This window comes from Pseudonaja textilis, chromosome 14, assembly GCF_049901715.1.
Source record: "Pseudonaja textilis isolate UNSWEBS1 chromosome 14, rPseTex1.2, whole genome shotgun sequence".
NCBI lineage: Eukaryota > Metazoa > Chordata > Lepidosauria > Squamata > Elapidae > Pseudonaja > Pseudonaja textilis.
The window spans coordinates 8406517-8433004 of NC_142003.1; the positions used below are offsets into that span (position 1 = coordinate 8406517).

At 44.0% G+C, this 26488-nt stretch overlaps 1 protein-coding gene across 2 annotated transcripts in view; it reads right to left on the minus strand.

Annotated features, from left to right (window-relative positions):
* Nucleotides 1–18008: 18008 nt before the first annotated feature.
* NTN3 (netrin 3) overlaps nt 18009–26488 on the minus strand; it is a 108935-nt gene continuing 100455 nt past the window's right edge. The window contains exons 6-7 of one of the 2 annotated variants that reach the window (XM_087912412.1): nt 22136–22210; nt 18009–18652 (exon numbers count right to left, since the gene is read on the minus strand). In XM_087912412.1, the coding sequence (XP_087768538.1) occupies nt 18324–18652; nt 22136–22210 (404 nt within the window). In that variant the 3' untranslated portion in view covers nt 18009–18323. The remainder of the gene's footprint in view (nt 18653–22135; nt 22211–26488) is intronic. The other variant, XM_087912413.1, reaches the window with a different exon arrangement.

A 26488-nucleotide genomic window follows, 5' to 3' on the forward strand; every position in this document is an offset into this window, starting at 1 on the left:
TGTTTTCCTACTTGTGCATTCACTGTGGTGAGTATGCAGATTGAAAAGCATCTCCGGGCGCATGGCAAACTTTGGTGAACGTTGATGTTAACCAGTCAGGACACCAGGGAAAATGTTAGAAATATATATAATAAATCAAATGAATCTCCACTGAATAAATGACCACCAATGGCATCTTGATTTCCATCATTGCTGCTAAAAGTTGACATTCACCATGATCTCATTATTAAATCATTCTGGACATTTCCTGGCCTGGTATAGCTCAAGGACCATTCATCCCTTCAGTAATTAGCCTTTTTGTATTTCCCCAGTTTCCACATCTCCTTGGATAGGCCAGCAATGTCCAGAATCATGCAGAAGGAAAAATCTTTCTGACATTTTCTTGATGCCTTGCCAACTTTTAAAAAGGGAACATCAATAATTGACTTATTACAACCAATCAATGCCTGGATAGTCAAGCAAAAGCAAAAAGAAGGAGAGGGAGAGAAAGGAGAGAAGGAGAAGAAGAAGAAGGAGGAGGAGGAGGAGGAGGAGGAGGAGGAGGAGGAGGAGGAGGAGGAGAAGGTGGATGATGATAATGAACATTCATATCATCAGAGTTTCAAAGGCTGTGAATCCAAAATCATGACCTCATTTATGGCCCTTACCAGAGGTGGTATTCAGCTGGTTCTGACCAGTTCTGGAGAACTGGTAGTGGAAATTTTGAGTAGTGTGTGTGAGTTAGAGAGATAGAGAGAGAAAGAGCAAACATTAAACCACGTTTTGCATTAACTCTGGCTTATAGAACATACCATTGCATGCTAAATCAAAACCAATCATGATAATGATGATCTCCATTCAGTCCAGTGGTGGGATTCAGCAGGTTCTGACCAGTTCTGGAGAACTGGTAGTGGAAATTTTGAGTAGTTCGGAGAACCGTTAAATCCCACCTCTGACTGGCCCTGCCAACCCCATCCATTCTCTGCCTCCCATTGAGTCCCAGCTAATCAGCTGGGACTTCTTTGGTTGCCCTGCACAGGAGAACGGAGCTGGAAAGCAGGTTAGTGGGGTGGGGAAAGAATGGGGATTTTTGCAGTATCCTTCCCCTGCCACGCCCACCAAGCCACGCCCAGAGAACCAGTAATACATTTTTTTGAATCCCACCACTGGCCCTTATGGTGTTGTTGGGCCCCTAGAGAATGGGGCTGGATTCCATAGTTAAAGGGACGGAATTGGGATTTTTCACTGCCCTAGAAATGGGGCAATTTAAAGAAAAAAAAATAGTTTTTAATGAATTTTTCCCCCAGAAAGGAATGGCTCATAGGCTTCAGCCGGGGTGGGGGGAGGGGGAGGGGGGAGAGCTTCCCACAAGTGGCTCCTCCCTTGATCCCTTTCTATGTGGCTCAACCCAACTCTTGCCAGACCCTCATTGCTAGTCATCACCTGTCCTAATTGAAAAACCCAGGAGTTCCATGCTATGATCGAAGCTGGCAGGAACGCAAAATCCCCAGGTGTGCAAGGGTGTGTTTGTGCGTTGCAACCATCTAGGCACACGGGGGGTGTCACCAAGGGAGGAGCCCTTCAATGGTTCTTGTCCTAGGGGCTTGGAGGGGGAGGGGGCTTGAAAGTCTTTTAACTGGCATAAAGTTACAGCTCAGCCATGCCAAAGACGCAAAGAATTTGTTCTCAAAAGGATGCATTCTTTCTTTTTTTTAATCAACTAATAAAAGAAAAAAAAAAAGCCAGCTTCGGAGAAGGATTGGCCAGAGCACCTTTGAATTGCTACGCACCTGCTTATCGGACAAAGCAGCAGGAGTGGCTGGGGGTGGGGGCTGGGGGTGGGGGAGAAAGAAAGGTGACCTGGGAGAAAAGGGCAACCAGCAAGCATCTTAGATTGGGGCCCGGGAGATATTTTAGAAAGACCCGAGAAAGATGGAGAGCCAGTTGGGTGTAGAGGCTAAGCCGCCAGGCTAAAAACCAGGTGACCAGGAGTGCTAGTACTTCCTTAGGCACCAAACCAGTTCGATGACCTTGGGCAGTCCCTCCCTCTCAGCCCTAAGAAGAAGAAGAAGTCAAAGGCTAACCACTTCTGAAAATTTGCCAAGAAAACTGCAGGAACTTTTATTAGCGTTAACAGATCGTCAGAGTGGGAAGGGACCTTGTAGGTCATCTAGTCCAACCCGCCGTCCAAGCAGGAGAACTTACACCATTTCTGACAAATGGCAATCCAATCTCTTCTTGAAAGTCTCAAGTGATGACGCTCCCACAACTTCTGAAGGCAAATTCTGTCCCATTCGCATTACTGAGGAACGGTAATGGTATACAGGTTTAAGACATCGAGCTAGGGAGGCTGTGAGTTCTAGTCCCATACCTGAGGCAGAAAGTCAGCTGGGTGTCTAAGGAAGGAGACAGTGGTCCATCCCTTTGAAAAATCTTGCTAAAAAGCCAAGAAAACGGCGGGAACTTGTTCAAGGAGTTGCCAGTCGTCAACTGTAACTTAAGGGAAGGGACAGGGAAGGAAAAGAAAGGAAAAGAAACAGAAATAAAGGAAAGGAAAAAGGAAAAGAGAGGAAATAGAAAGGAAGGAAAGGAAAGGAAAAGAAAGGAAAAGAAACATTAATGAAGGAAAGGAATGGAAAGGAAAGGAAAAGAAATAGAAATGAAGGAAAGGAAAGGAATGAGGAAAGAAACATTAATGAAGGAAAGGAATGGAAAGGAAAGGAAAAGAAATAGAAATGAAGGAAAGGAAAGGAATGGAAAGGAAAGGAGAGGAAAGGAATAGAAAGGAAACAAATGAAGGAAAAGAAAGAAAAAAACTTTAAATGTAGCTATCCCTTTTACAAAGCAGTCTTCTTCAATATAGTGTCTCAGAGTTGCTATTTTTCCCCCTTCAAAAGGCAACTGGACCGTTTTTTTATTTTGAGGAAGAAGAGGAAGACTTTTGCTTGTTATCCAAGGAGCTTAATCGGTTATAATTCAGTATAATGGTTACAATTTCAAGGGTCAGGGAGCGGAATCTGCAAGGGAGCATCAAAACGTCAATATGGCAGCCACCCCGCATTTATTGCCCTCTCATTCCCTCTGCAGATGCCACTGGGGGTCAAAGGATGCTCGCATCAGGAAAACCACCTCTAAGTTTTGCTTTGTGTGGCAGGTTTTTGATCTGGTAGTTGGGCCTTTCTCTTTCCCTCATAAAACTGGTTCTATCTACACTCCTGTAGAGTGTAGACTCCTGTCTCTTCCCCTAATTTATGCCACTGCGAACGAAATTGGCCAAGTACCATTTTGATGGAAATTTATCCGGTGTCATTCCTTGTTATGTTAATTCCACCATGACAAAAGTCTTCAAATTTAAAAGTAAGCACTCTCTCTTTGATATATATATATATTGATATGCAACTCTAGACGCATGCAATTTCCCCCCTCCCAGATTCCTCTAAAAAACAACAACAAAAAGATTTCTGGATAGAGAAAGAGGGAGCCAACACTCCAACCTTTGTGCCAATGTGAAATTTTTTGGGTGGTGGTGGTGGGGAGCAAGTTGCACCAATACATTTTCAGCACAACCCATGAGTTGGTATGCATTCCCAGGAAGGGGTGATTGCTTTCACAATCCAGACTAACACAGCTGCTGTTCTAGGCTAGCGGTAGAGTGACAGATATGGAGGGAGGCCAGATCCAATGAGTATATGTTTGCCAACAACATTCTTGGAAAAGTCCTCAGCATATATATATGCAAAACGGACTGCACACCCTTAACCCATGAAATCAGTGTTGGGGCTGCGGAACCCACAACAGCCATGCAGCCGAATTTTCAAAGAGGTGAAAGGTGGCAATATTTTTTTTTTCAGGAAAAAGCAATACCTCTTGTCATTATCCATTAAGCAGGAAAGGGGAGAAAATGCCTTGCAGATGTACTTTGTACAATTTATGTTTTGCGTTTCCAATTCGAGTGTTGTAATTCACTTGTTCTACTTGGAAACTTCTCAGGTGGGAAATGTGCCCTTGGACCTATTGAACTCAATGTCCACAAATGAAATCTGGCCTTCTCCACCTCTTAGGTAAAGGTAAAGTTTCCCCTTGCACATCCATGCTACTCATTTCCAGCTCTAGGGGGAAGTGCTCATCTCCGTTGCAAAGCCAAAGAGCCAGCGTTGTCCGAAGATGTCTCCCTGGTCATGTGGCCGGCAGGACTAAACACCAAAGGTGCACAGAACGCTCCTACTTTCCCACCAAAGGGGTCCCTATTTTTCTATTTGCATTTTTTACCTGCTTTCAAACTGCTAGGTTGGCAGAAGCTGGGACAAGTAATGGGATCTCACTCTGTTACGCGGCGCTAGGGATGTGAACTGCTGAACTGCCGACCTTTCGATCGACAAACCTCAGCATCTTAGCCCCTGAGCCCCTGCGTCCCTTGTCTCCACCTCTTAATGGATCGCTAAGGGTACAGATAGATGTGTTGCCCCAAAGAAATTGCTTCTTAGTCTTTGAGCTAATTTCAAATGTAACATTTGAAGCAGGGTTGGATTATTAAGGCCAACTGATGCCCTAATCGCTAACCTCCACGGTGCCCCTTGGTGGAAGCCAACATTATGAGAAGACACAAATGTGGTATCCTGACTCCACATCCAAACCAAACATTTAAATTTTTGTTCCTCACTGTGCCAAAGACAATGTTTTTCTTTGGTAGCCCTCGACTTTGTTTATGACTGTTCAAAGTTACAGCGACACTAAAATAAGTGACTTATGGCCGTTTTTTGCACAACCATTGCGGCCTCTCTGTGGTCACATGATCAAAATTCAGACACTTATCAACTGGCTCATATTTATGACGGTTGCAGCATCCCAGGGTTGTGTGATCCCTTTTTGCAACCTTCTGACAAGCCAAGTCTCTTCAATATCTTCATTAATGACTTAGATGAGGAAATAGAAGGGAAACTTACCAAATTTGCAGATAATACTAAGCTGGCAGGAATAGCTAACATCCAAGAAGATAGGCTCAAGATCCAGATGGATCTTGACAGACTAGAACACTGGGCCCTATCTAACAAAATGAAATTCAATGTAGAGGAAAGTAAAGTCCTACCCTTAAGCAAAAAACCCCCAAAAGGACACATATAGACTGGGTGAAACCAGGCTCAATAGCAGGAACTGGGAGAGGGATCTTGGAGTCTTAGTGGACAACCAGCTAAATATGAGCTAGCAGTGTGTAGCCACCACAAAAAAAGCCAATATAGTCCTAAGCTGCATTAACAGAAGGATTACAATCAAGATCAAGTGAGGTACTAAAACCAGTCTATAAAGCCTTAGTAAGACCACACCTAGAGTACTGCATCCAGTTTTGGTCACCACATTATAAAAGAGATATTGAGACTCTGGAAAGAGTGCAAAGAAGAGCAACCAGCATGATTAGGGGACCGGAGACTAAAACATATGAAGAACAGTTACAAGTAGGGAAGCCAGATTTACTTCACAATCGCGTTACTAACTTAACAACTACAGTGATTCACTTAACAATGGTGGCAAGAAAGGTTGTGACATGTGGCAAAAGTCACTTAAAAACCACCTCGTTTAGCAATGGAAATGTTGGGTTTGGTTGTGATCCGAAGCCAAGATGAACAATGGACATGACCAATAATCCGGTAATGGATACTACCTGTATCCATTTCAAATGAAAATATTTAATTACACATATTAAAAAGAAGAGAATGTGCTCTGTTCCTCGTCCTGGAGAGTTGCTGGGAGATCTTTCCCAGTATCTGCTCTCTCCACACCTCAACTTGAGTGCAGTTTGATGATGTCTTCAGTAAGTTGACTCCACAGCACACCTGCCCAGGGATGAGAAATAGTTCGCATTCCTGGCCGCTGGAGCCCACTTCCTGCTTTTTATTTTGCTGGAGAGAAGGCTGGCCTGGCCTGGACTTTGCTTTCTTAGGGGGTGGGCCTTGTGTTCCCTGCTTCCTGGCCTGGAAGAACATCGAATTTCTAGTTTTTGAGGTTGGCTGGAGGCTGGAATTCTCTTGGAGTCCCCTTGTTGTTCACTCTTCTTTGCAGTTTGTCCCTTGGCATTGGGCTATTGGCTGTGGTTGGTTGTTGATTTCCCCCCATCTCCTAACACTACGACCCAGAAGTTGGGAGCTTCATCACTGGAAGCTTTCAAGAAGAGACTGGACTGCCGTCTGTCAGAAATGGTATAGGGCAGGGGGTTGGACTAAATGACCTATAAGGTCTCTTCCAACTCTGTTAAGCTGCATCTAACTTCAGAGCCCCATTCTAAGTTTCTGTTTCAGAAAACCTCAGGTGCACGGGGAAAGCCTTCGGATACACCCTCTCCTACCCCGCAACCTCTTTAAATATTCTTCCCCTTTCCTTTCCCATAAGAAGTCCTTAAAAACAGCATGCCAGTCAGGAAACCTCAAATCAGAGCCAATGTTTGTGAAAGACTTAAAAAAGAAAGAAAAAGAAAGGAAAGAAAATACACATCTGCCAACATAATCTGGCTTTTCCAAATAAATAAAACCAGGTCTTTCCAACTTTGATCCAGAGTTCTAGGCATTAAAAAAAAATGGTATTTACTTTTTCATCCCATCCAAAGTTTGAACAGGCTGACTGCCCTTAGCTGCTGAGCTTGCATTCCTTGGGGCTGATCATGGGGTATCTCACCTGTTTGTTATTATCCCAGCCTCCTTGGGTAACTCAAGGTTGTCTGAATGGTCCATCTTGTTATATTGAAACGAGTGAAAGAAAATGAATTAATAGCACTAGCACCAGCAAGAGCATTAAGACTTATATACCGCTTCACCGTGCTTTTACAGCCCTCTCTAAGCGGTTTACAATCAGCCTCTTTTCCCCAACAATCTGGATCCTCATTTTACTGACCTCGGAAGGATGGAAGGCTGAGTCAACCTTGAGCTGGTCAAGATCGAACTGTTGGCAGTGGGCAGAGTCAACCTGCAATACTGCATTCTAACCACTGGGCCACACCACAGTTCTATAAAATGGAACAGTAAGACAGATATCCCTACTGTCGGGAAGGCAGGATAAAGAAACCACAAAGGCTCCTAACAAAAAATCTTGCTCAAAACACCCATTGCTTTAGGATACAGGCACATATATTTTAGTAACTTCTCTACTTGGTCTACATAAAGCCATATTTCCTGCTGATGTAACCAAAGCATAAAAGCATGCTAAAGAAATTACTCAAGGTTCTTCCAACTTTATGGGGAGGACCTACCTTGGTCCAGATCTAAATAAATATGTGACTCAGGGACAACCGAACTCTGTCTCTTCATTTGCCCTGAGCTAGACTTAGTCTAGGTGATTAGGGGGTTGGAGGCTAAAACATATGAAGAACCATTGCACGAATTGGGTATGTCTAGTCTAGTGAAAAGAAGGACCAGGGGAGACAGGATAGCAGTGTTCTAGTATCTGAGGGGCTGCCACAAAGAAGAGGGAGTCACCTTATTTTTCAAAGCACCTGAAGGCAGGACAAGAAGCAATGGATGGAAAAGAGAGACGCAGTCTAGAACTAAGCAGAACTTTTCTAACTGTGAGAACACTAAGCCAGCGGAACGACATGCCTTCAGAAGTTGGAGGCCTTTAAGAAGAGACTAGACAGCCATTTGTCTGGATTGATGTAGGATCTCCTGCTGGAACAGTGATCCACACTGTATAACAGACATTAATGCAATTGAGCGAGTCCAGAGGTATTTCACGAGAAGGATCCTCCACTCCTACCTTATGCTACCAGGCTCAAAATTTTGGACCTGGACAACCTAGAACTATACCGCCTATGGTCTGATCTAAGCTTAGTACACAAAATTGTCTGCTACAACGTCCTACCTGTCAACAACTACTTCAGCTTCAACTGCAATAACACAGGGGCAAAGCAATAGATACAAACTCAAAGTAAACAGCTCCAAACTTGATTGCAGGAAATACGACTTCAGCAACTGAGTGGTCAGTGCCTGGAACTCACTCCTTGACTCTGTTGTTACATCCTCTAACCCCCCAAAACTTTTAACCTTAAACTGTCTACCGTGGACCTCACTCCACTCCCAAGAGGTCTGTAACGGGGCATGCATAAGCGCACCAGTGTGCCTACTGCCCTTGTCCTACTGTTCCCATTGATTCGTATGATGTTTATACAGTACTTGTACCTGTTTATACTTATATGTTTATATGTTATGTTCATACTTATATTTATTTTCTCAACATGCTTGACAAACAAGCAAATAAAAAAGATTTGGACTAGAAGACTACAAGGTCTCTTCTGATGATGTTCTTTGTTCTACCTGTATAACTATATCTGTGCCCCTAACCAGAACCCAGCAAAAACATTTATTTGAAAGATGCTGGTTAGCTCATCAAGAGATACCAGGACATTTTCCCTGTGGCTTACAGCGGCTTTGAAGCGTGGGATTGGTGGCAGTTTTTTAGGCAGGTATCCCATGGAGAACAGGCTTTTTACCTTCTCACTTCCAGAGTCATCACCATATTCCAGAGGTTACAACAAAATGGAGAAGAAAAACACATTAACAGCACCTGTTGCCGGACCACTCATTTCCTTGTGATGACAGAAAGCCGAGGCAACCGATATTTTTTAAAAATCTGATTTATTTACAAAGATGCTAGCCGAGCAGAGGGAAATGGGCAGGGATCCAGCGAGACAAAGTTGAGGCTAAAACAACACCAGATCCAGCCAGTCAGCTGCAAAAACTTGAGACTGTTTCCACTTCATTGGCTGCATTTAAAATCCAGGACTAATTTTTTTAAAAAAACTTTTTTTTTTTGATCCAAGCAGGTGGAGGAATGGAGGTGGTCCAGTGTTTAATTACCATCAGCCATGAAAGGTCGATAATGCTCATGAAAGGAGCCTCTTTTGTTACATGGCAATAAAAGAAGCCAGCGCAAATTTGGAAATATGGAAACTGACTTGCGCTGAGCATTAAAGGGAGCTCATGTGGAGGAATATTTGAAGCAAATATTTACTTTTCTTCATTTTCTGATTTGGGCCGGTATTTGTTCCCCAGTGAGATAGCTTGTTTTCTCGGCTTGCTTACTTTCCTTGGCAACAAGGCAGGGAAAATAGGTTTTAAAAAGAGACTCTGAAGGAAAGAAAATAGCCATTAAGACACTGACCCAGTCCAGACTGGTGCATTTTTAGCAGGTTTTAATATATTCCACACATTTCAGAACAAGAGCAAAGAATCATTAAACATTTCCAGTTCCTCTGGGATTTTGGGGGTGGGTGTGCACATTTAACAGGTCTCCTGAATTCATGAACTACTTCAAATGTTAAATGGGCTTAATCAAACCCAGTTGTGCCGTTCATATGCTGTGCAATTTCTCCAACTAATAATACACTTTTATCAGACGGTCTTATTCGTACCACTTGCTAAAACAAACTCTGGGTTCCTGCAATGTACGGAACAACAAACACACAGCTGCAGTTTAGCCTCAAGTAATGAAAACTTCGTGTTTGATGTGTCTGCAGGATGAGCCACGAGAGGAAGCAACTACTCATAATAAGCGGTGACATCAGTGTCATTCTTGGTTTGAAAAAAGTTGAAAAGTTGAAATCGAGAATTTGAGATATATCCAACTCATTCCAAGGGCATTTGGAGACAAAGACGTGCCCAGACTTCTCTCCTTGGAGAGAAATTGCCATCACATTTAGTATCTAATCGCTCAAACCATTTCATAGACCCCTGGACTGGGTGTGGGGTCAAAAGAAGGAGCTTTCAAAGACCTTAGTTGCTAATATAGGGGTGAATTTGGAAGAGATGATTCTCATCAAATCCCCTTGATTGGTATTTAAAGATTATTTCTTACATATAATGTGTTCTGGTGAAGAACATCTTCGCACAGCGATTGTTGTATGTGATCCAAAGATTTCAGGAATTTGGGGAATTTTCTACAGCTCGACCCAAGGACTTGGGAAGAGAGCCAGGACTCAACTGCCTTTCTAGAAGTCAATGTGGTGGCGTGGGCCAATTGTATGTTTGTTGGTGGTGGGGAAAGCATTGCAAAGGGCAAGATGTGCACTTGGAAATGTGTGAGCTTGTAGCCCAGGGGCGTCAAACTGGATTTCACTGAGGGACGCATCAGGTTTGTATTTGGCCTCGGGGAGTAGGGGACTCAAACCGGCTGAATCCCACCCCTGGGGCTGCTGATCTAGGCCATATCTCCAGGAGCTTGAGAAGGTCCTGACTTCTCCAACAACATGTAGCTTCAACTTGATGGACAGGCAAGGAGTGAAAGAGGGAGGGAGAGAGAGAGACAGGAGAGAGAGAGAGAAAAAGAGGAGGAGAGAGAAAGAGGAGAGAGAGAAAGAGAGAGAGAGAGAAAGAGAGGAGACAGAGAGAAAGAGAGAGGGGAGGGAGGGAGAGAAATAGAGGAGAGAGAGAGAAAGAGAGGGGAAAGAGAGGGGAGGGAGAGAGAGAGAGAGAAAGAGAGGAGACAGAGAGAAAGAGAGGGGAGGGAGGGAGGAGAGAGAGAAAGAGAGAGAGGGAGAGAAAAAGAGAGGGAGGGAGGGAGAGAGAGAGAGAAAGAGAGGAGACAGAGAGAAAGAGAGGGGAGGGAGGGAGGAGAGAGAGAAAGAGAGGAGACAGAGAGAAAGAGAGGGGAGGGAGGGAGGAGAGAGAGAAAGAGAGAGAGGGAGAGAGAAAGAGAGGGAGGGAGGGAGAGAGAGAGAGAAAGAGAGGAGAGAGAGAAAAAGAGCCAGAGCGAGAGAGCTAACTACACTGTTTCATTTACCGGCAGGGTGTCCCTGCATGCGGTTGTGCAATATGATTGATAGATTTGGGGGCAGATGGCATGTGCAAGAGGTTCGCCAAGGCCGCTGAGCTGTCCAACACGTTGATGGCTGAAGCGTGTCCAGCTCATGAAGGATGACCCCTCCTGTGGCTCAGTCCCCTCCCCGGTCAACCCCCGCCTCACCCGCCCTGGCTGCTGTCACGCTGGGGTGGGAAGGTGATGGAGCGTGTCTACTGGAGGAAGGACGTCATGGCCTCTGCTGTGCTGTAGAGTTTACAGCTGGGTCATCTTTCTTCCAGACCCGGCATCCTTTCCACTCCCTGGGCCAGATCCGCCACTGATGTAAATCACACACTCCAGCTGAGGCAAATGGAATGGGGCCCTCAGGAACAATATTTCGGCCCAGATGTGATTCAGCCATGTTTGATGGTACCAGAAAAGACTCTAAGATACTGGCTGGGTTGAGGGAAACAGCCTGGAATCTGGTCCTCTTTGGAGATTTAGCTGGGTACCAATATGGGCTGTCACAATGTTGAGAGAGAAGGAAAAAGTGAGGGCAAATAGCAAGAAGAACGGTTGCAGGAACCGGGCCTGGCTAGTCTAGGGAAGAGAAGGACCAGGGGAGACAGGAGAGCAGTCTTGTAATATTTGAGAGGCTGTCACAGAGAGGAGAAAGGGGTCCTGCTATTTTCTAAGGTACCCGAAGGCCAGACAAGGAATAATAGATGGAAACATATCAAGGAGAAATTCAATCTGGAAATAAGGAGAAACTTTCTGACGGTAGGAACAATCAGCCCATGGAACAGAAGTTGCCTCCAGAAGTTGTGGGAGCGTCATCCCTTGAGGCTTTCAAGAAGAGATTGGACTGCTCTCTGTCAGAAATGGTGTAGGGTCTATTGCTTGGATGGGGGGCTGGACTAGATGACCTGCAAGATTCCTTCCAACTCTGTCAATCTATTAATCTATTCACCCAACTCACTAGCCAGATCAGGGAAAGGCCTGGCCAGCTGCATTTGCAGAAGAGATGAAGTAAGTCAGAATGAACCTTGGTTTTCATGGACAGGTAATCCTTGGCTTACAACAACACCACATTTCTGTTGCTAAATAAGACCATTGTTAAATCCGTCTTGCTCCTTTTTGTGATCTTAGTGGTTAAGTGAAGCACTGCCGTTTTCGCGTGATCAAAATTCAGATGCTTGGCAAACTGACTCATATTTATGACGGTTGCAGCATCCTGGGGTCAGTGATCCCCTTTTGCTACCTTCTGACAAGCCGAGTCAATGGGAAAGCCAGATTCACTTAATGAACGGGCGACTCACTTAACAACTGCAGTGATTCACTTCACAACGGTGGCACGAAAGGTTGTAAGAATGGGAGAAAATTAAGTTAACAAAGGTTTCACTTAGCAACAAAAACTTTAGGTTCATTTGTGGTCATAAATCAAGAACTTACCTGCACCTGCCCACCCCTTTTTGAAGCCCCAATGTGTGTAAATCTTTTTTGTTTTTGCTTTTTAACCAACAATTATTTACAATCATCAGTTACTTTGGTTTTTATTTCTCTGACAATTCTGCTTTAGATTTATATTTCAGAAGCTGCTGAACAACCCTCAGCGTGCAGATTTAGGAAATGAGAAGGGGGAAAAAAAAGCACATCTGCAAACAGTTTTTTTCTTCTTTCATTGTTATATCTTATTTTGTTGTGTTGGACAACATAGGAGCACAAGTTAATTAAGCTCCGCAGACAGGCTGCATATATCTCGCAAACTGAAACTTCTCCAATCCTTGTTTGACATCGGATAGTTTTCCAGCCACGAATCGTAGCCAACACTTGTTGCGAGCTTTAGTTTACAGCTCTATAAAGTAGGAACTTCCTTTTAAAAAATAAAAAGTGAATTGTCCCCAACAGGCTTAATTATGTACCCATTACCAACCCCTCTGAGGTTGGTATATCGAGCAAAATAAAGAGAGGATTGTCTGCTTTTTAATAGAATTGTGAAATGAGTTTACGCAGGCCTGAATCTGGAGAACAATGTAGCAGGAAACGATCCAATGAAACAATTACGAAAGAGCAACGAAAAGAGCAGCAAGAATGAAATTCTTAAATCGGGACAAATTGCGGTTCTCTAAATAGATGTCACTTCTCGACATGTCACTTCTCCGGGGATGTTCTGAGTTGGAGAAGAGTAACTCCAGATGTTCAAAAAGATTTCTTCAAAACATTTAATGAGATTTTTTTTCCTATCTTTTGTGCAAGAGCATCTTCACCTGTGGTCCTCTCCTCATGCTTCCTATTGGTGCATTCAAACAAGGGAGACAGGCTTTCAAAACTAGCTAGGAAAGACGCATCCTAAATCCACCTCTCTGGAGACCACCAGATTTCTAGGCTAAAAAGAAAAGTTTTATTCTGGCTCTATTTCAACAAATATTGTTATTGTTGTTTTTTTTTTAAAAAAAATCTGTTCTTTTGCCACTTAATATATTTCTCACATAAAGATGATGAAAAGTGGAAAACTAAATCAGTCTTCCCAAGACATGAAATGTATGATATACATCTGACTACTGAATTATTTTTGCACACTTGAATGAATAATTTTCTTCTTCTTCTTCTTCTTCTTCTTCTTCTTCTTCTTCTTCTTCTTCTTCTTCTTCTTCTTCTTCTTCTTCTTCTTCTTCTTCTTCTTCTTCTTCTTCTTCTTCTTCTTCTTCTTCTTCCTCTTCCTCTTCCTCTTCCTCTTCCTCTTCCTCTTCTTTTTCTTTCGCCTCCTCCTCCTCCCCCTCCCCTCTTCCTCCTCTTCTCCTCCTGCTCCTCCCTCTCCCCTATTGATATTGGTTTAAAAACTATCAAATGAGCTGGAAAATTTGAGTGAATCACCTAAAGCTAGGGTGAAAATGTAGAAAACTGTCTCTGTTGTCCCATAACAAGGATCTCAATTGTTGCAGCCTGGATCTAGTACTCCTAGGAAACACACACTATGTTTTTAAGCCTCAAAGATACAAAAATCCATCTCCATGGCCAACCTATCATTACTTTCTTGGAAAGGCAAGATCAGGAATACAATCCCTTCATTGTACGTAGAGTACAACTTGATTAGCACTAAAAGCTTTCTTCACCTTTGTTTAACTGGACTTTGTTTTCTGTTGAGCTAAGGGCAACAGGCTTCATAATTCATACAGTTTTGCACTCCAACAACTCCTAGCCCATCCCCACATATGTACTTGGATTGTTGCTTCGGTGTACTCAAATAACAGGACGGCCCCGTCTCCCATTTATGATGGGAAGAATGATCTCACTGAAAGGATAACTTTTAATCTGATCAAAGGGTCAAGTGGTTGGTGGGAATCCTTCTGGAAGGCATCTCATTTTCTGGAAGAGTTGAACTGGGGAACATGGTTTCCATCGGCGTCAGGGGCCTTGGAAATCACTAGCCATTTGAAGGGGAAAGAAATGAGATCATGGAAGAACAGCAAAAGAAGAGCGGCGATGGTTAAGGAAGGAAGGGTATACAAAATCCTTCCATTTATCTTGGACTTCTGAATAGAATATGAGTGTTGGTTCCACTCCGTACATTCTGTGCTCCTGGTGTAGTCCGAAGCATTTATTCCACACTGCGCGGGTTCCTGCTGGAGGGAAAGAACTGCCCAGTGTTTATTTTGAAAACAAAATCTCTGCTCCTTGGAGTTTCTGGATAATGTGATTTGTCCGGGATGAAGGAATAAATAGTTTATTTTAATCCCTTGAATACCGTATAAACAGAGCACGGGTTTTCTCACAAAGGATTTGTGGTTTAGGAGGACAGAATTTGCCAGCTGTAGTCAGGGAAGCACAGGGAAGACGGGAAATTTCACACCTTATGGGACAATGTCAGGCCAATCCTGGATGGGTCTCAACCAGACCTCCTTTCTTTCTTCAATTTGTGGCTGCAATGAAGACCTCAAGCTGAGAAGCTAGAAGAACAGCACGGCCATCACTATTTTCACTGCCAAAGGGAAAATGAAAAACTAAAATAAAAGTGGAGGTCATTTCTATATATTTTCTGTCTTCTGAATTTCTAGCAAACATGTGCTTAACTGGATGTCATTTCTATATATTTTCTGTCTTCTGAATTTCTAGCAAACATGTGCTTAACTCTCTTAACTCTCAACCTAGAACTAAGGAGAAATGTCCTGACAGGGAGAAGAACTGATCAGGGGAACAGTTTGCCTCTAGAAGTTCTGGCTGCTCCATCACTGGAGGTTTTCAAGAAGAGACTGGACAGCCATTTGCCAGAAATGGTATAGGATTTCCTGCTTGAGGGAAGTTGGGGTTGGAATTGGAAGACTTCCAAGGTCCCTCCCAACCGTATGTTACGTTATTCTGTTATTCTTTCTATGATCACATGTATCCATCCTGTCAAGCCAAAGAAAGTCCTGAATGATACGGGATCTCCTGCCATGGGCAGGGAATTACACTAAAGGACTTCCAAGTTCCCTTCCAACCCTATTATTCTATCTATGTTCTCCATACCCTTAAAATGCACTTCAAGGCCATTCTTTATATTTGGCACTCAGTAAGGTTATGCCAAAGTCAATTCTTTGAAGTGGAAGGGGTTCTGCAGAAATTTGAGAGTAGGATCTACTTCCCCACGATAAAACACTTTGTTGAATCAGCTGGTTTGCTGTGGATGGGAAGGTTGACAAGGTTGGGTGTTTGCCCAGTGCAGCAGGTGTGAAGTGTCCTTCTAAAGTTCTTTTAGTCTTATTCCATTCGGATTCTTATTGAAGGTTTTGTCATCACATTGTCTGCCCGAAACAAGGTGTACTTGCAGTTGTGAAGGTCATTGTGATTTTTTGGGGATGCCTGCACATCTGTATCCTACAAGCTGTATCCAAAAAGCTATCATCAACCAAATTGCAGTATTTAAGAGAAGGGTAAGCCATTGAAAAAAAATAACAACGAAAGAATCGTACTGTATTCACTGTATTTAATGAATGTTCACTACATGTCAATGAAATCATGTTTAGTTTTGGGTGGGCTCTGCTCATTTGGGAGCTTGAGGTCCACCCACTCTGCCTCACCATTCCAGAGTCCATTATGGCTCTCAGCTCCGAAAAAAAGTGATACTTCCTTGATTTAGCTCAGTGTTTCTCAGCCTTGGTAACTTGGTAATCTGTGGACTCGGCTAACTGGGGATTCCTGGGAGTTGAAGTCCACCCATCATAGAGGCTGCCCAGGTTGAGAAAAATTGAGATCATGAAAGAAAGCTCAAGAGCTAGCAAGCTAAGAACACCGCAGTTCTGGGATTCCTACTTTTGCTTTTCATGAAGTGAAGAAGATACTCAACTTCTCCCTTCCCTCCCAGAAACTTTTGGAGAAGTTCTGCTACAGAAAGCTTGATAAGATGCGTTCATCGGTAGAACTGCCTTGTCCTCCATCCCCAGCAGAGACGATCCACAGTCGTGCTTCAAACAGCATCACGAGGTGAGCTGCTGGCGCCACAGCAGATCTGTTTTAAGGTGCCCCCAAACTGTTTCTTCTGTTGATGGGTAACATGTGTGTGTGTGTGTGTGTGTGTGTGTGTGTGTGTGTGTGTGTGTGAGGGCTGTCACCAACTAAAGTTTGCCAGAGAGTCTTTTTACTAGCACACCATGTTGTACCCGTTGCAACCTGGTGCCAAACACATCCGTTTGGAAGTAAAGAGGAGTGAGACTGAAGCTGTTTGGAGAACCAGAGCTAAATCTTGGCCTTGCCAAGCAGAATCCGGTCCTGATTAGCAGAAGCATCCTTCATTTTAGGGCATAATTTAGAACAGGAGAAGCAGAAGGCGAAGGGAGTACCATTTTGTCACAGCTCCTGTTAAGAGTTGGCCACCACAAAACGTCATCCATTTTTCTAGGTTAGCCATAGAGTTGTCCATCTGTGCTTGAATACATCCCTGGAATTCGGAAGAATCAGAGAGATGGGGAGATATATAGCAATAAACAAGGACCAGAAGTAGACCAGCAGACAGTGGCGGTGATCAACATAGCAGACAGCAACGTTGAGAAGAAGGAATGTGAGAAACGGAAGAAGTAGGCATTGAAGGAGAAACTAGAGTGAATGTGGCAAGTCAAAGCCAAAGAAGTCCCAGGGATGGTAGGAGCACTAGGGTCTGAGACTCCTTAGCTGGGAGAGGGGCTCCAACAGATCCCAGGAGCAACATCAGAGCTCTGTCCAGAAAAGTGCAGAATAAGGAAGAACTAAGATAGTTCTTAGTTGCAGAATCCTCCACCTTCCAGGTCTCTGGCAGAGGACCTGAGATTGAGAAAGACACAGAACACACATAAGGGTGAGAAGGGAAATTAGATAGATGGATGGATGGATGGATATGATAAAAGGTAGGTAGGTAGATAGATAGATAGATAGATAGATAGATAGATAGATAGATAGACAGATGGATGTAATAAAAGGTAGATAGATGGATGGATGGATATGATAAAAGGTAGGTAGGTAGGTAGGTAGGTAGATAGATAGATAGATAGATAGATAGATAGATAGATAGATAGATAGATAGATAGATAGATAGATAGATAGACAGACAGATGGATGTAATAAAAGGTAGATAGATGGATGGATGGATATGATAAAAGGTAGGTAGGTAGGTAGATATAGATGAGGTTTATGATAGATAGATAGATAGATAGATAGATAGATAGATAGATAGATAGTAGATAGATATAGATGATAAGACAGGCACAGACAGACATAGATAGATAGACATACAGACATAGATATAGTTAGTTATAAATAGATAGATGATAGATAGATGATAGATAGATGATGATAGATAGATCGATTGATCTCAGAATCAGAGAGATGGAGTAATTGTCTGCCAATACAGTATCTGTCTGTCCATTCATCCATCCATCCGTCCATTCATCCATCCATCCATCCATCCATCCATCCATCGTAGATATAGATAGATGGACAGGCAGACAGAGATGATAGACAAGACAGACAGTTAGATATAAATAGATAAATAGATAGATGATAGATAGATAGATCTCAGAATCGGAAAGATGGAGTAATCTGACTGCCTATAGAGTATCTATCTGTCTGTCCATCCATCCATCCATCCATCCATCTCAGAATCAGAGAGACAGAGGGACACACACACACAGAGAGAGAGAGAGAGAGAGAGAGAGAGAGAGGGAGAGGGAGAGGGAGAGAGAGGAGGGTGTCATGCTGGCCCAGAGTTGATCTGAGCTTTCTTCTTCCATATTCCCTTAAAGAACTGGTCCAGAAGACCTTTTCCTTCACTTTGCTCCTTGTTAAAGGTTTGTCCTTACCATGTTACTCTTAATAAACATAAAAACAAACAAACAACCCCCCCCCCCGAAAACCTCCCTGTGCTCAAAGACACATCCATCTGGCCCACCCTCACCGCCCTCCCCCCCCAAAAAAGAAACTTTGTCAAAATATACACTATACAGAGGTGAATCCACCCATTCATAGGTTATGTAATATGTACAGAATCTTTAGGAAGAGTCCGTGGAGCGGAGTGCACAGGCAACCCACAGGCAAAAGGGGAAGGAGGTGTGCATATGACAGACGTGAGGTCGAACCAATCACGGTTTCAAACACTTCCCCCTTTTCTCCCGCCTCTGTAGTTTCCGGAGCCGCCGAGTCCAGGCGTCCCGCCATTGGATCACCAAGCTGTTCTTGTCGGCCATTAGTCCTGGCCGGTCACTGGGGTTTTCACTGATCCCCATAACTAGGTACTTCTTGCTGATTTGGATCTTGGGGCATTTGCAAGCCAGGTCTTTCATGTGGATCCATAAGAAGTTATCGCCCCGCTTCACACGTTCGTCCCGACATTTGTAGACAGAGAGGATGTTGACGGTGAATTTGGCCCAGTTGGCTACCGTCTCCATGTCTAAGACGTTGACTTGGACAACTGAAGGGAGAAAGAGAAGTCAAGACAAATGTAAGCATCAGGGTTCCAAGTAACACACCTCTTCTGACCAAGGCTTCCTGAGACAGTAACAATCAAACGCTGTTCCCAAAACCCTTTTTTCAATTATTTCAACGGCTGTGAATTGTATGCATTCACAACCCGTAATGAGTCCCAAACAGTTTATGAATAGTTCAACCGAAGTCTTCCACAGTCATTTCAGGATAAGGCTGATAAGCACCCACCTTTATTTCCCTTGAAATGCTGCCAATGACTGAATTGCCAAATAGCTGTACAAGGCCAAACGGAGCACAAAGTCAACACAGAGCTTCAGATTTTAAATCGACCAGAACGAACAAAGTTGCTTCCTGCAAAGGCTCATGTCCCTTTGCTCCTCCTTTATGTCTTATGGGAGGGGCCAATCACCTCCAAGCCTTACTCCCGAGTCGCCCCTTTTGTCCTTACTGTTCTTGCCTTCTAGCAACTCTGCGCAAGTGCGCACTGGAAGCAGGCTCCCCCTGTTCCTCTTCCTCGCTGATATCAGATTCTGGAGGCTCCAGAGTCAGCACATAACTCCCAGATGGCCCTGGCTCCATCTCTGTGTTGGATGGAGATCCCTCATCCAAGCCCTCCCCAGACTCCAGAACTGGCCATGTTCCTCCCCACTATCCCCACCGCAGGCCACCGTGCGTGCAGGGCTGCTCGAAGGAAAGAGCAGCTGCAGCAACACAGGTGACTCGGGAGTAAGGCTGCAAGGTGATAGCCCCTCCCTTAAGAGATAAAAGCCAGCTGAGAAACCGGAGTTCTTTGCAGGAAGCAAAGAAGTTCTTGCACTTCAAGCCTTATGGATGTTCGGAATATCTTGGTTGGTGTTTGGAGACTCCTTGTGTTTGAAATATTTCTTGGCAACTTTATCTAGTGTTCTTGGCAGCCTTGAACAACCTTGGCAAGGTTCGTTCTTATCAGAGACAATTAGTTTGAAACAGCCTTTTAACCAGGAAGGAACGGAATTCGTAAAGAATCATCAAAAGGTTTTGCTGTTACCTCTCTTTCATTATTTGTTTCCTTGGAACAAGGTTTGGGTCAGAACAGTGTGTGAGATTTTTAGGTAGGAGAAACAGGCCAGGCTTTGTGCAAAAGAATGACAGATAGTTCCCGACTTACAATGGAACCCCAGATATCTGTTGCTAAGCGAAGCGCCGGTTTCCTTTCTGAATGAAGCATTTGTGAATTTTGTCCCGTTCTGCAAACCTTTCCTGCCACAGTTGTTAAGCGAATCACCGCAGTTAAGTTAGTCACACGGTTGTTAAGTGAAACTGGCTTCCCTATGAACCTTGCTGGTCAGAAGGTCATCAAAGGAGATCACGTGACCCCGAGAGACACTGCGACCGTCATAAAGAGGAGTCAGTTGCCAAGTATCTGAATTTTGATCATGAGGATGCTACAACAGTCATAAGTGTGAAAAAGCCATTTTTCTCCCGCCGTTGTACCTTGGAACAGTCACTAAATGAATGGCTGGAAAGTCATGGACTACCTGTACTAAGCTCAGCAAATTCTCAAGATATTATATTGCATCTCTCTCTCCCTCTCTTTCCCTCTCTCTCCCTCCCTTTCTCCTGCTCCCTCCCCACTCTTTCTCTCTCTCTACCTTTCCCTCCCTCTCCCTCTGTCCCTCTCCCTACCCCCTCTCCCTCTCTCTCTCTCCCCCTCTCTCTCCTTCTCCCTCTCCCTCCCTCCCTCTTTCTCTCTTTCCCTCTCTTTCCTTCCTTCTCCCTCCCTCCCTCCCTCCCCTCTCTCTCTCCTTCTCCCTCCCTCCCTCTCTCTCTACCTTTCCCTCCCTCCCTCTGCCCCTCTCCCTCTCCCTCCCTCCCTCTCTCTCTACCTTTCCCTCCCTCCTTCTGTCCCTCTCCCTCCCACTCTCTCCCTTCCTCTCTCTCCCCCTTCTCTCCTTCTCTCTCCCTCCCTCCCCCTCCCACTCTTTCTCCCCCTCTTTCCTTCTGTCTCTCCCTCCCTCCCTCTCTCTCTTTCTCTCTCTCCCTCCCTCTCCCTCCCCTCTCTCCCCCTCTCTCCCTCCCTCCCTCCCTCCCTCCCTCCCTCTCTCTCCCTTTCCCTCTCTGTCTCTCTGTCTGTTTCTCTGTCTGTCTGTCTCTTTCTCTCTCTTTCTCTCCCACCCATCATTCTAAACAGTCCCTTGTCTCTCTTTTTTCAAGCATGGATTTTTATACCTTTGCTTTATCTCACCAAAGAACCTGGAATATGGGAAATCTCAACCGAAGGGACGTGTCAACGAAACGAATGAATAATAACTGATTGCAATTATCTCCAAGGATAATTGTGCCTTTGTGGAAGAAAAGATTCCCCGCCCCCTTCTTTCAGCTCCGCAGTTGCCACCCGGCCCTTCTCAGTCCTTGGATAAGTATCACGAATTCTCGTTCCCTTTCCACCTTGCCAAAAACATCTTTTCTCTTGGAACCAAAGAGTTCCTGGAGAAGATCAATCAAAACCTCGGCCTTTTTAGCCATTCTATTTTTTATTTTTTAAACTCAAGAGAGCAACTATGCTTATGTCTGGGTGATTAACAACCCACAGGCGGGGATGCTCTGTGCCCCAACTCTGCAGACCTCCCGTCCTATTCAAAATCTCTCTCTCCACCCCACACACCTTGCGAAAAATGTGCTTTTTAACATATTTGGCAGACAGAGAAGACTTTCGGGGTGGAGAAAGGAAAAAGGGAGCACAATGTTTTTGGAGATTTGAGATGGATTTTTTTTTCTCTCTCTCTCTCTCTCTTTTTCTTTCTAGTTCATTTGACAAACTGGGGAAAAGAGGTGAGATGGGTGAGCATGGAGTTGGCCTGTTTCTTGGGAGGGCAGTATAACAAGCACGAGAACTGTGGGGAAATTGAATTTAAGCTTCATTAGGTATCACCCCAGTCAATGTTAATTTAGATGATCTTGAGTCATATTGAACTCCCTACTACCGATAGGGGTGGGATTCAACATTTTTAACAACCGCTTCTGTGGGCGTGGCTTAGGGGGTGGGTGTGGCTTGGTGGTCATGTGACTGGGTGGGCGTGGCTTGGCGGTCATGTTATTGGTTGGGCGTGGCCAACTCAACATCACTCACATCGAGGCACGCATCTCCTCGCCTGGCTTCTCATGACTGTGGGGATGCTGCAACAGTCGTTAAGTGTGAAAAACGGTCATAAGTCACCTTTTTCAATGGTCACTCCACACAAGCAAAGTGCTAGCAAAGGAGGGGAAAAACCTCCAGAGACGTTCCTGAGACAAGAAGTCTAGTCCTGCGAAGAATGTAATAAGGGTTAACGGAGAGGCAGTTTCTGTAAGCAACACCAGAATGTTTCCTTCCTGCCTTCCTTACAGGATTAGGCCAGACACACACACACACACACACACACACACCTCAGAGAGAAGGAAATCCAGGATGAGAATCCTGGACTCTGAAGAAAAAGGAGGCACTTCTTACCATAGTCTTTCTTGCAGTACTTTTTCATGTTGATTTTGTAATTGCCCTTGGCTGGCTTGCAGTAGGAGTCACAATCTGTGGGGAGAAGAACGCAGGACATAAGCATGACAACAACTAGAAAGCAGGAAAAGAAGTTGCAACACACCAACCCCAACAAACTTTGCAGGAGGCCTGTCTGAGTCAAGACTCCTACTAGATGAATCCAGAAGTTGGAACCAGCTATTTGTAGGGAACAATCAACAACGAAAAGAGGGGGAGCTCAATCTTGCATCTGGACCCAAGACCAGAAGGGCGTTTGGATGAATGTACGTGTCAGGATGCCTTGCTGTCAGGATTCCAGCAATTGCCCTAATTAAATCATGAGCCTCGAGCCAAACTTCAAAACACTTCAAATAATTTATTAGGAGTGACATGCTGGCATGGCCTGTTGCAGCCGATTCTGGCATATGTAATTACAGTCACCTGTGACCCTGGCTTCCCTCCTCCCCCCGGGTGCGCTATAAATCAGTTTCTCCAATTAAGCATATACACGGGCTAGGTGTCATCCATCACGTTCTCCAATTAAAGTTTTTCACGGGCAAAAGCCTCAGTAGCATAGCTACAATCTTTTAAAAGATAAAGTTGGAACGTACTTCTAAGTTCATTTGCCGTAGGCTTCTCCAGTCCTTTCCCCCCAACCCCTCTTTCTTATGCCAACTTGGAAACAAGGGTAGGAATGTTTTACAAGTTGACCATACGTCAGGCAAGAAGACTTTGGAGAAAAGAAATTGGGCACCTCCTTCCTTGGGCCCTTCAGTTCCTCCTTCCTTATTCCCAAGCAATTCACCATCCAAGAAGCTAGAACCAAGGGGTATCATAAGGTGACCAACTTTTTTACAATGAAAAGGAGGACACAAATAAATTGAAGAAAAAAAAACAAAACCACTTGTGCACGGCGCACTCTTGTGCACGGTGCACTCTTGCACATGGTGCACTCTTGCGTGTGGCACACTCTTTCAAAACAATTCTCCTGTGTGGAGCGCATGCATCTCATAATCGCATCTCGCCGCACTGTACTGAGCCTTGATGAATTGTCATGTCAAATACAAAAACGTCACATCACACATAACGGATCGGATTGGCATCGATCAAATACGGAGATTTACAGATTAGTCTTCAAATATCAAAAAGGAGGACATGTAGGAGGACACGTTTCGAGAGAGGACAGAACTTACAAAAGGAGGACCGTCCTCCCTAAAGAAGAATGGCTGGTCACCTTATGTATCAGAGTACCAGCGGGTACAACCTTCTTCCAGCTAGGCCAGGTAACATGAAATAAATAAGGAAAACTCTGCTTTGATCTGCATCAAGCTCTTAAAAGATTCAATGGGTCATCAAGACAGCGACCAACAGCACAGCTCTCAGGATGGGCAGATACGATATTCCTGGAGAAAACCAACTCCCGGAGAACCTCTTGTACCCTGTTCCTGTACTCCCTCCTCCCATTCGTCTTCTCCAATTTCTACTCAATCCATCCAAACAGTTGTTTGTGCAACACAACTATGACACAATAGAAGAGAATATTTGTAGGGCGAACTGTGGAGCCCTTGGTGCTTTCTGAGCTTGGTGGTTTTCTTGCAGATGTTTCATGACCCAACTAGGTAACATCATCAGTACTAGAAGGGAGTAGTGTTTGAGGAGGAGGAGGAGGAGGAGGAGGAGGAGAACTGTGGAGCCCTTGGTGCTCTCTGAGCTTAGTGGTTTCTCTTGCAGATGTTTCATGACCCAACTAGGTGATATTGTCAGTGCTAGCTGTCTACCACATCAGTGCTAGTTAGCTGTGGCAGCCATCAATGGAACCACTGATGGTGTTCTTAGTTGGGTAATTAGACATCTGCAGGAAAACAACTAAGCTCAGTGATCATTAAGGACCCAACAACCCAGTCAGTTCAACACCTAACATTCACCCAACAACTGGGTTTACTTGGCTTTAACATCTGGGTTTACTTGCCTTCTGGGTTCGAATCCCAGAAGGGTATGGCTATCTGATGAGAGCTAAATAGCTTGAAACAGATCTATACAAGTCTCCCATTATTTTGGTAAATATAAATTTAACCCAAAATAGTGTGCCGTGAAAGCGACTGCCTGGATTGGGGCTGAAAAGCAAAAACGGAAGCAGTATGCACCTTCCCATATTCGGGTAGACCAGGTTGCCCTGATAAAGAAAACACTTGGCTTTAACCTCGGTTAATTTGTGTGTGTGTGTGTGTGTGGTTTCCTGTGTTGTGCCTCCACTTGATGCAGGGTATTTGCTCATGCCCATAAAAAATGAGCATCTCTGTGTTCAGCCTGTGGTGGGAAAACCGTTCTCTCTGTCCAGCTGGTCTCTTCCCCGCTCCCAAGCTTAAATGAGACATCTTTTCTTTTTTCTTTCCTTGAGAGTTACAAAAATGTTTGGCTGGCTGCAGCCAGGCCTGGCACTGGAGTTTCTCAAAAGGAGATGGAAAAGGAGGGAGCAGGACGGGACGAATAACTGCTGATCCTTCCAAAAAGACATTTGGGACACTCAAGTAAAGGTCATCAAGCTACGGAACTCTGGATCCGTGGCTGTGGGGTCTTTATGGCACCCTCTGGGCAGGGCTTGAGCCCAAAAGCTGCGGGGAAAACAGACTTGGGTAACCGATGATCATATGGTCAGAACGGGATAGGATAGGATAAGAACAGAATAGAACAGGATAGAATAGAATAAGGAAAGAGTAGAATAGAATAGAATAGAATAGAATAGAATAGAATAGAATAGAATAGAATAGAATAGAATAGAATAGAATAGAATAGAATAAGGAAAGATTAGAACAGAATAGAACACAATATAATAGAATAAGGAAAGATTAGAATAGAATAGAATAGAATAGAATAGAATAGAATAGAATAGAATAGAATAGAATAGAACAGAACAGAATAAGGAAAGAGTAGAATAGAATAGAATAGAATAGAATAGAATAGAATAGAATAGAATAGAATAGAATAGAATAGAATAGAATAGAATAGAATAGAATGGAATAGGATAGGATAGGATAGGATAGGATAGGATAGAATAGAATAGAATAGAATAGAATAGAATAGAATAGAATAGAATAAGGAAAGATTAGAACAGAACAGAATAGAATAGAATAAGGAAAGATTAGAATAGAATAGAATAGAATAGAACAGAATAGAATAGAATAGAATAAGGAAAGATTAGAACAGAATAGAATAGAATAGAATAGAATAGAATAGAATAGAATAGAATAGAATAGAATAAGGAAATAGAATAGAATAGAATAGAATAAGGAAAGATTAGAATAGAATAGAATAGAATAGAATAGAATAGAATAGAATAAGGTAAGATTAGAACAGAATAGAACAGAATAGAATAGAATAAGGAAAGATTAGAATAGAATAACAGAAGAGAAGAGAAGAGAAGAGAAGAGAAGAGAAGAATAGATGGAGCTGGAAAGCAGGTTAGTGGGGTGGGGAGCGAATGAAGATTTTGCAGTATCCTTCTTCCCCTGCCATGCCCACCAAGCCACGCCACAGCATGCCACGCCATGCCACCAAGCCACACCATGTTCCACCAAGCCATGCCCACAGAACTGGTAGTACATTTTTTTGAATCCCACCGCTGCAACAAAACCTCTTCAGCAGAGCCACCTCAAAACAAAAGGAGACAGGCCAAAAAAAAAAAAAAAAAAAAATCTCAGGAGGAAAAGTGAACCCAGCTGGGATTTGGCTGTTTTTCTCCTTTCCACCCAGCTTTCTTTTTAGCATGACTTTTCTGGTCCTTGGGCCAAATTTCTGCTCGCTAAAACAACTCAGTGCGGCACTAATTCAGTCCAAGAGGGAGCTCCAAATGCGAAGGAATGTAGCGTGGTCTTCTCTCTGCCCCCATCCAACCTCTAATGCCTTGTCCACATTGGCCTTCATGTCGTTGGTTAGCCTTTTGATGCGGTTAAGCTGCCGAGCCAAGCTTCAGCAACCTTTCTGTGGCTGGATCGCTCTTCCCTAACCCTTCCATCCCATAAATTCAACGTCTGATAGAAGCGGCCAAAAATCCGAGTTCCTGTCCAGCCAGTTACCACGCTTGAGATTTTGAGCAACCGGACAGAAGGCGAGAAGAGCAAAATGCCGAGGCAAAATGTAGATTGTAAAACCTCAAATCCTGTGGTTTCTCTTGCATGACACACTTAAAAGACTGGGGTTGTACCCAGGCCACAAGCCGCTAGAGCTGTACGCAGGCCACAAGAAGTAGGGGCTGTATATATGACAATGTTCACACATGCCACATTTAGTTGGTTGGGTCTTTTGGGGTGAGGGGAAGAAGGTTGATTTCAAGGA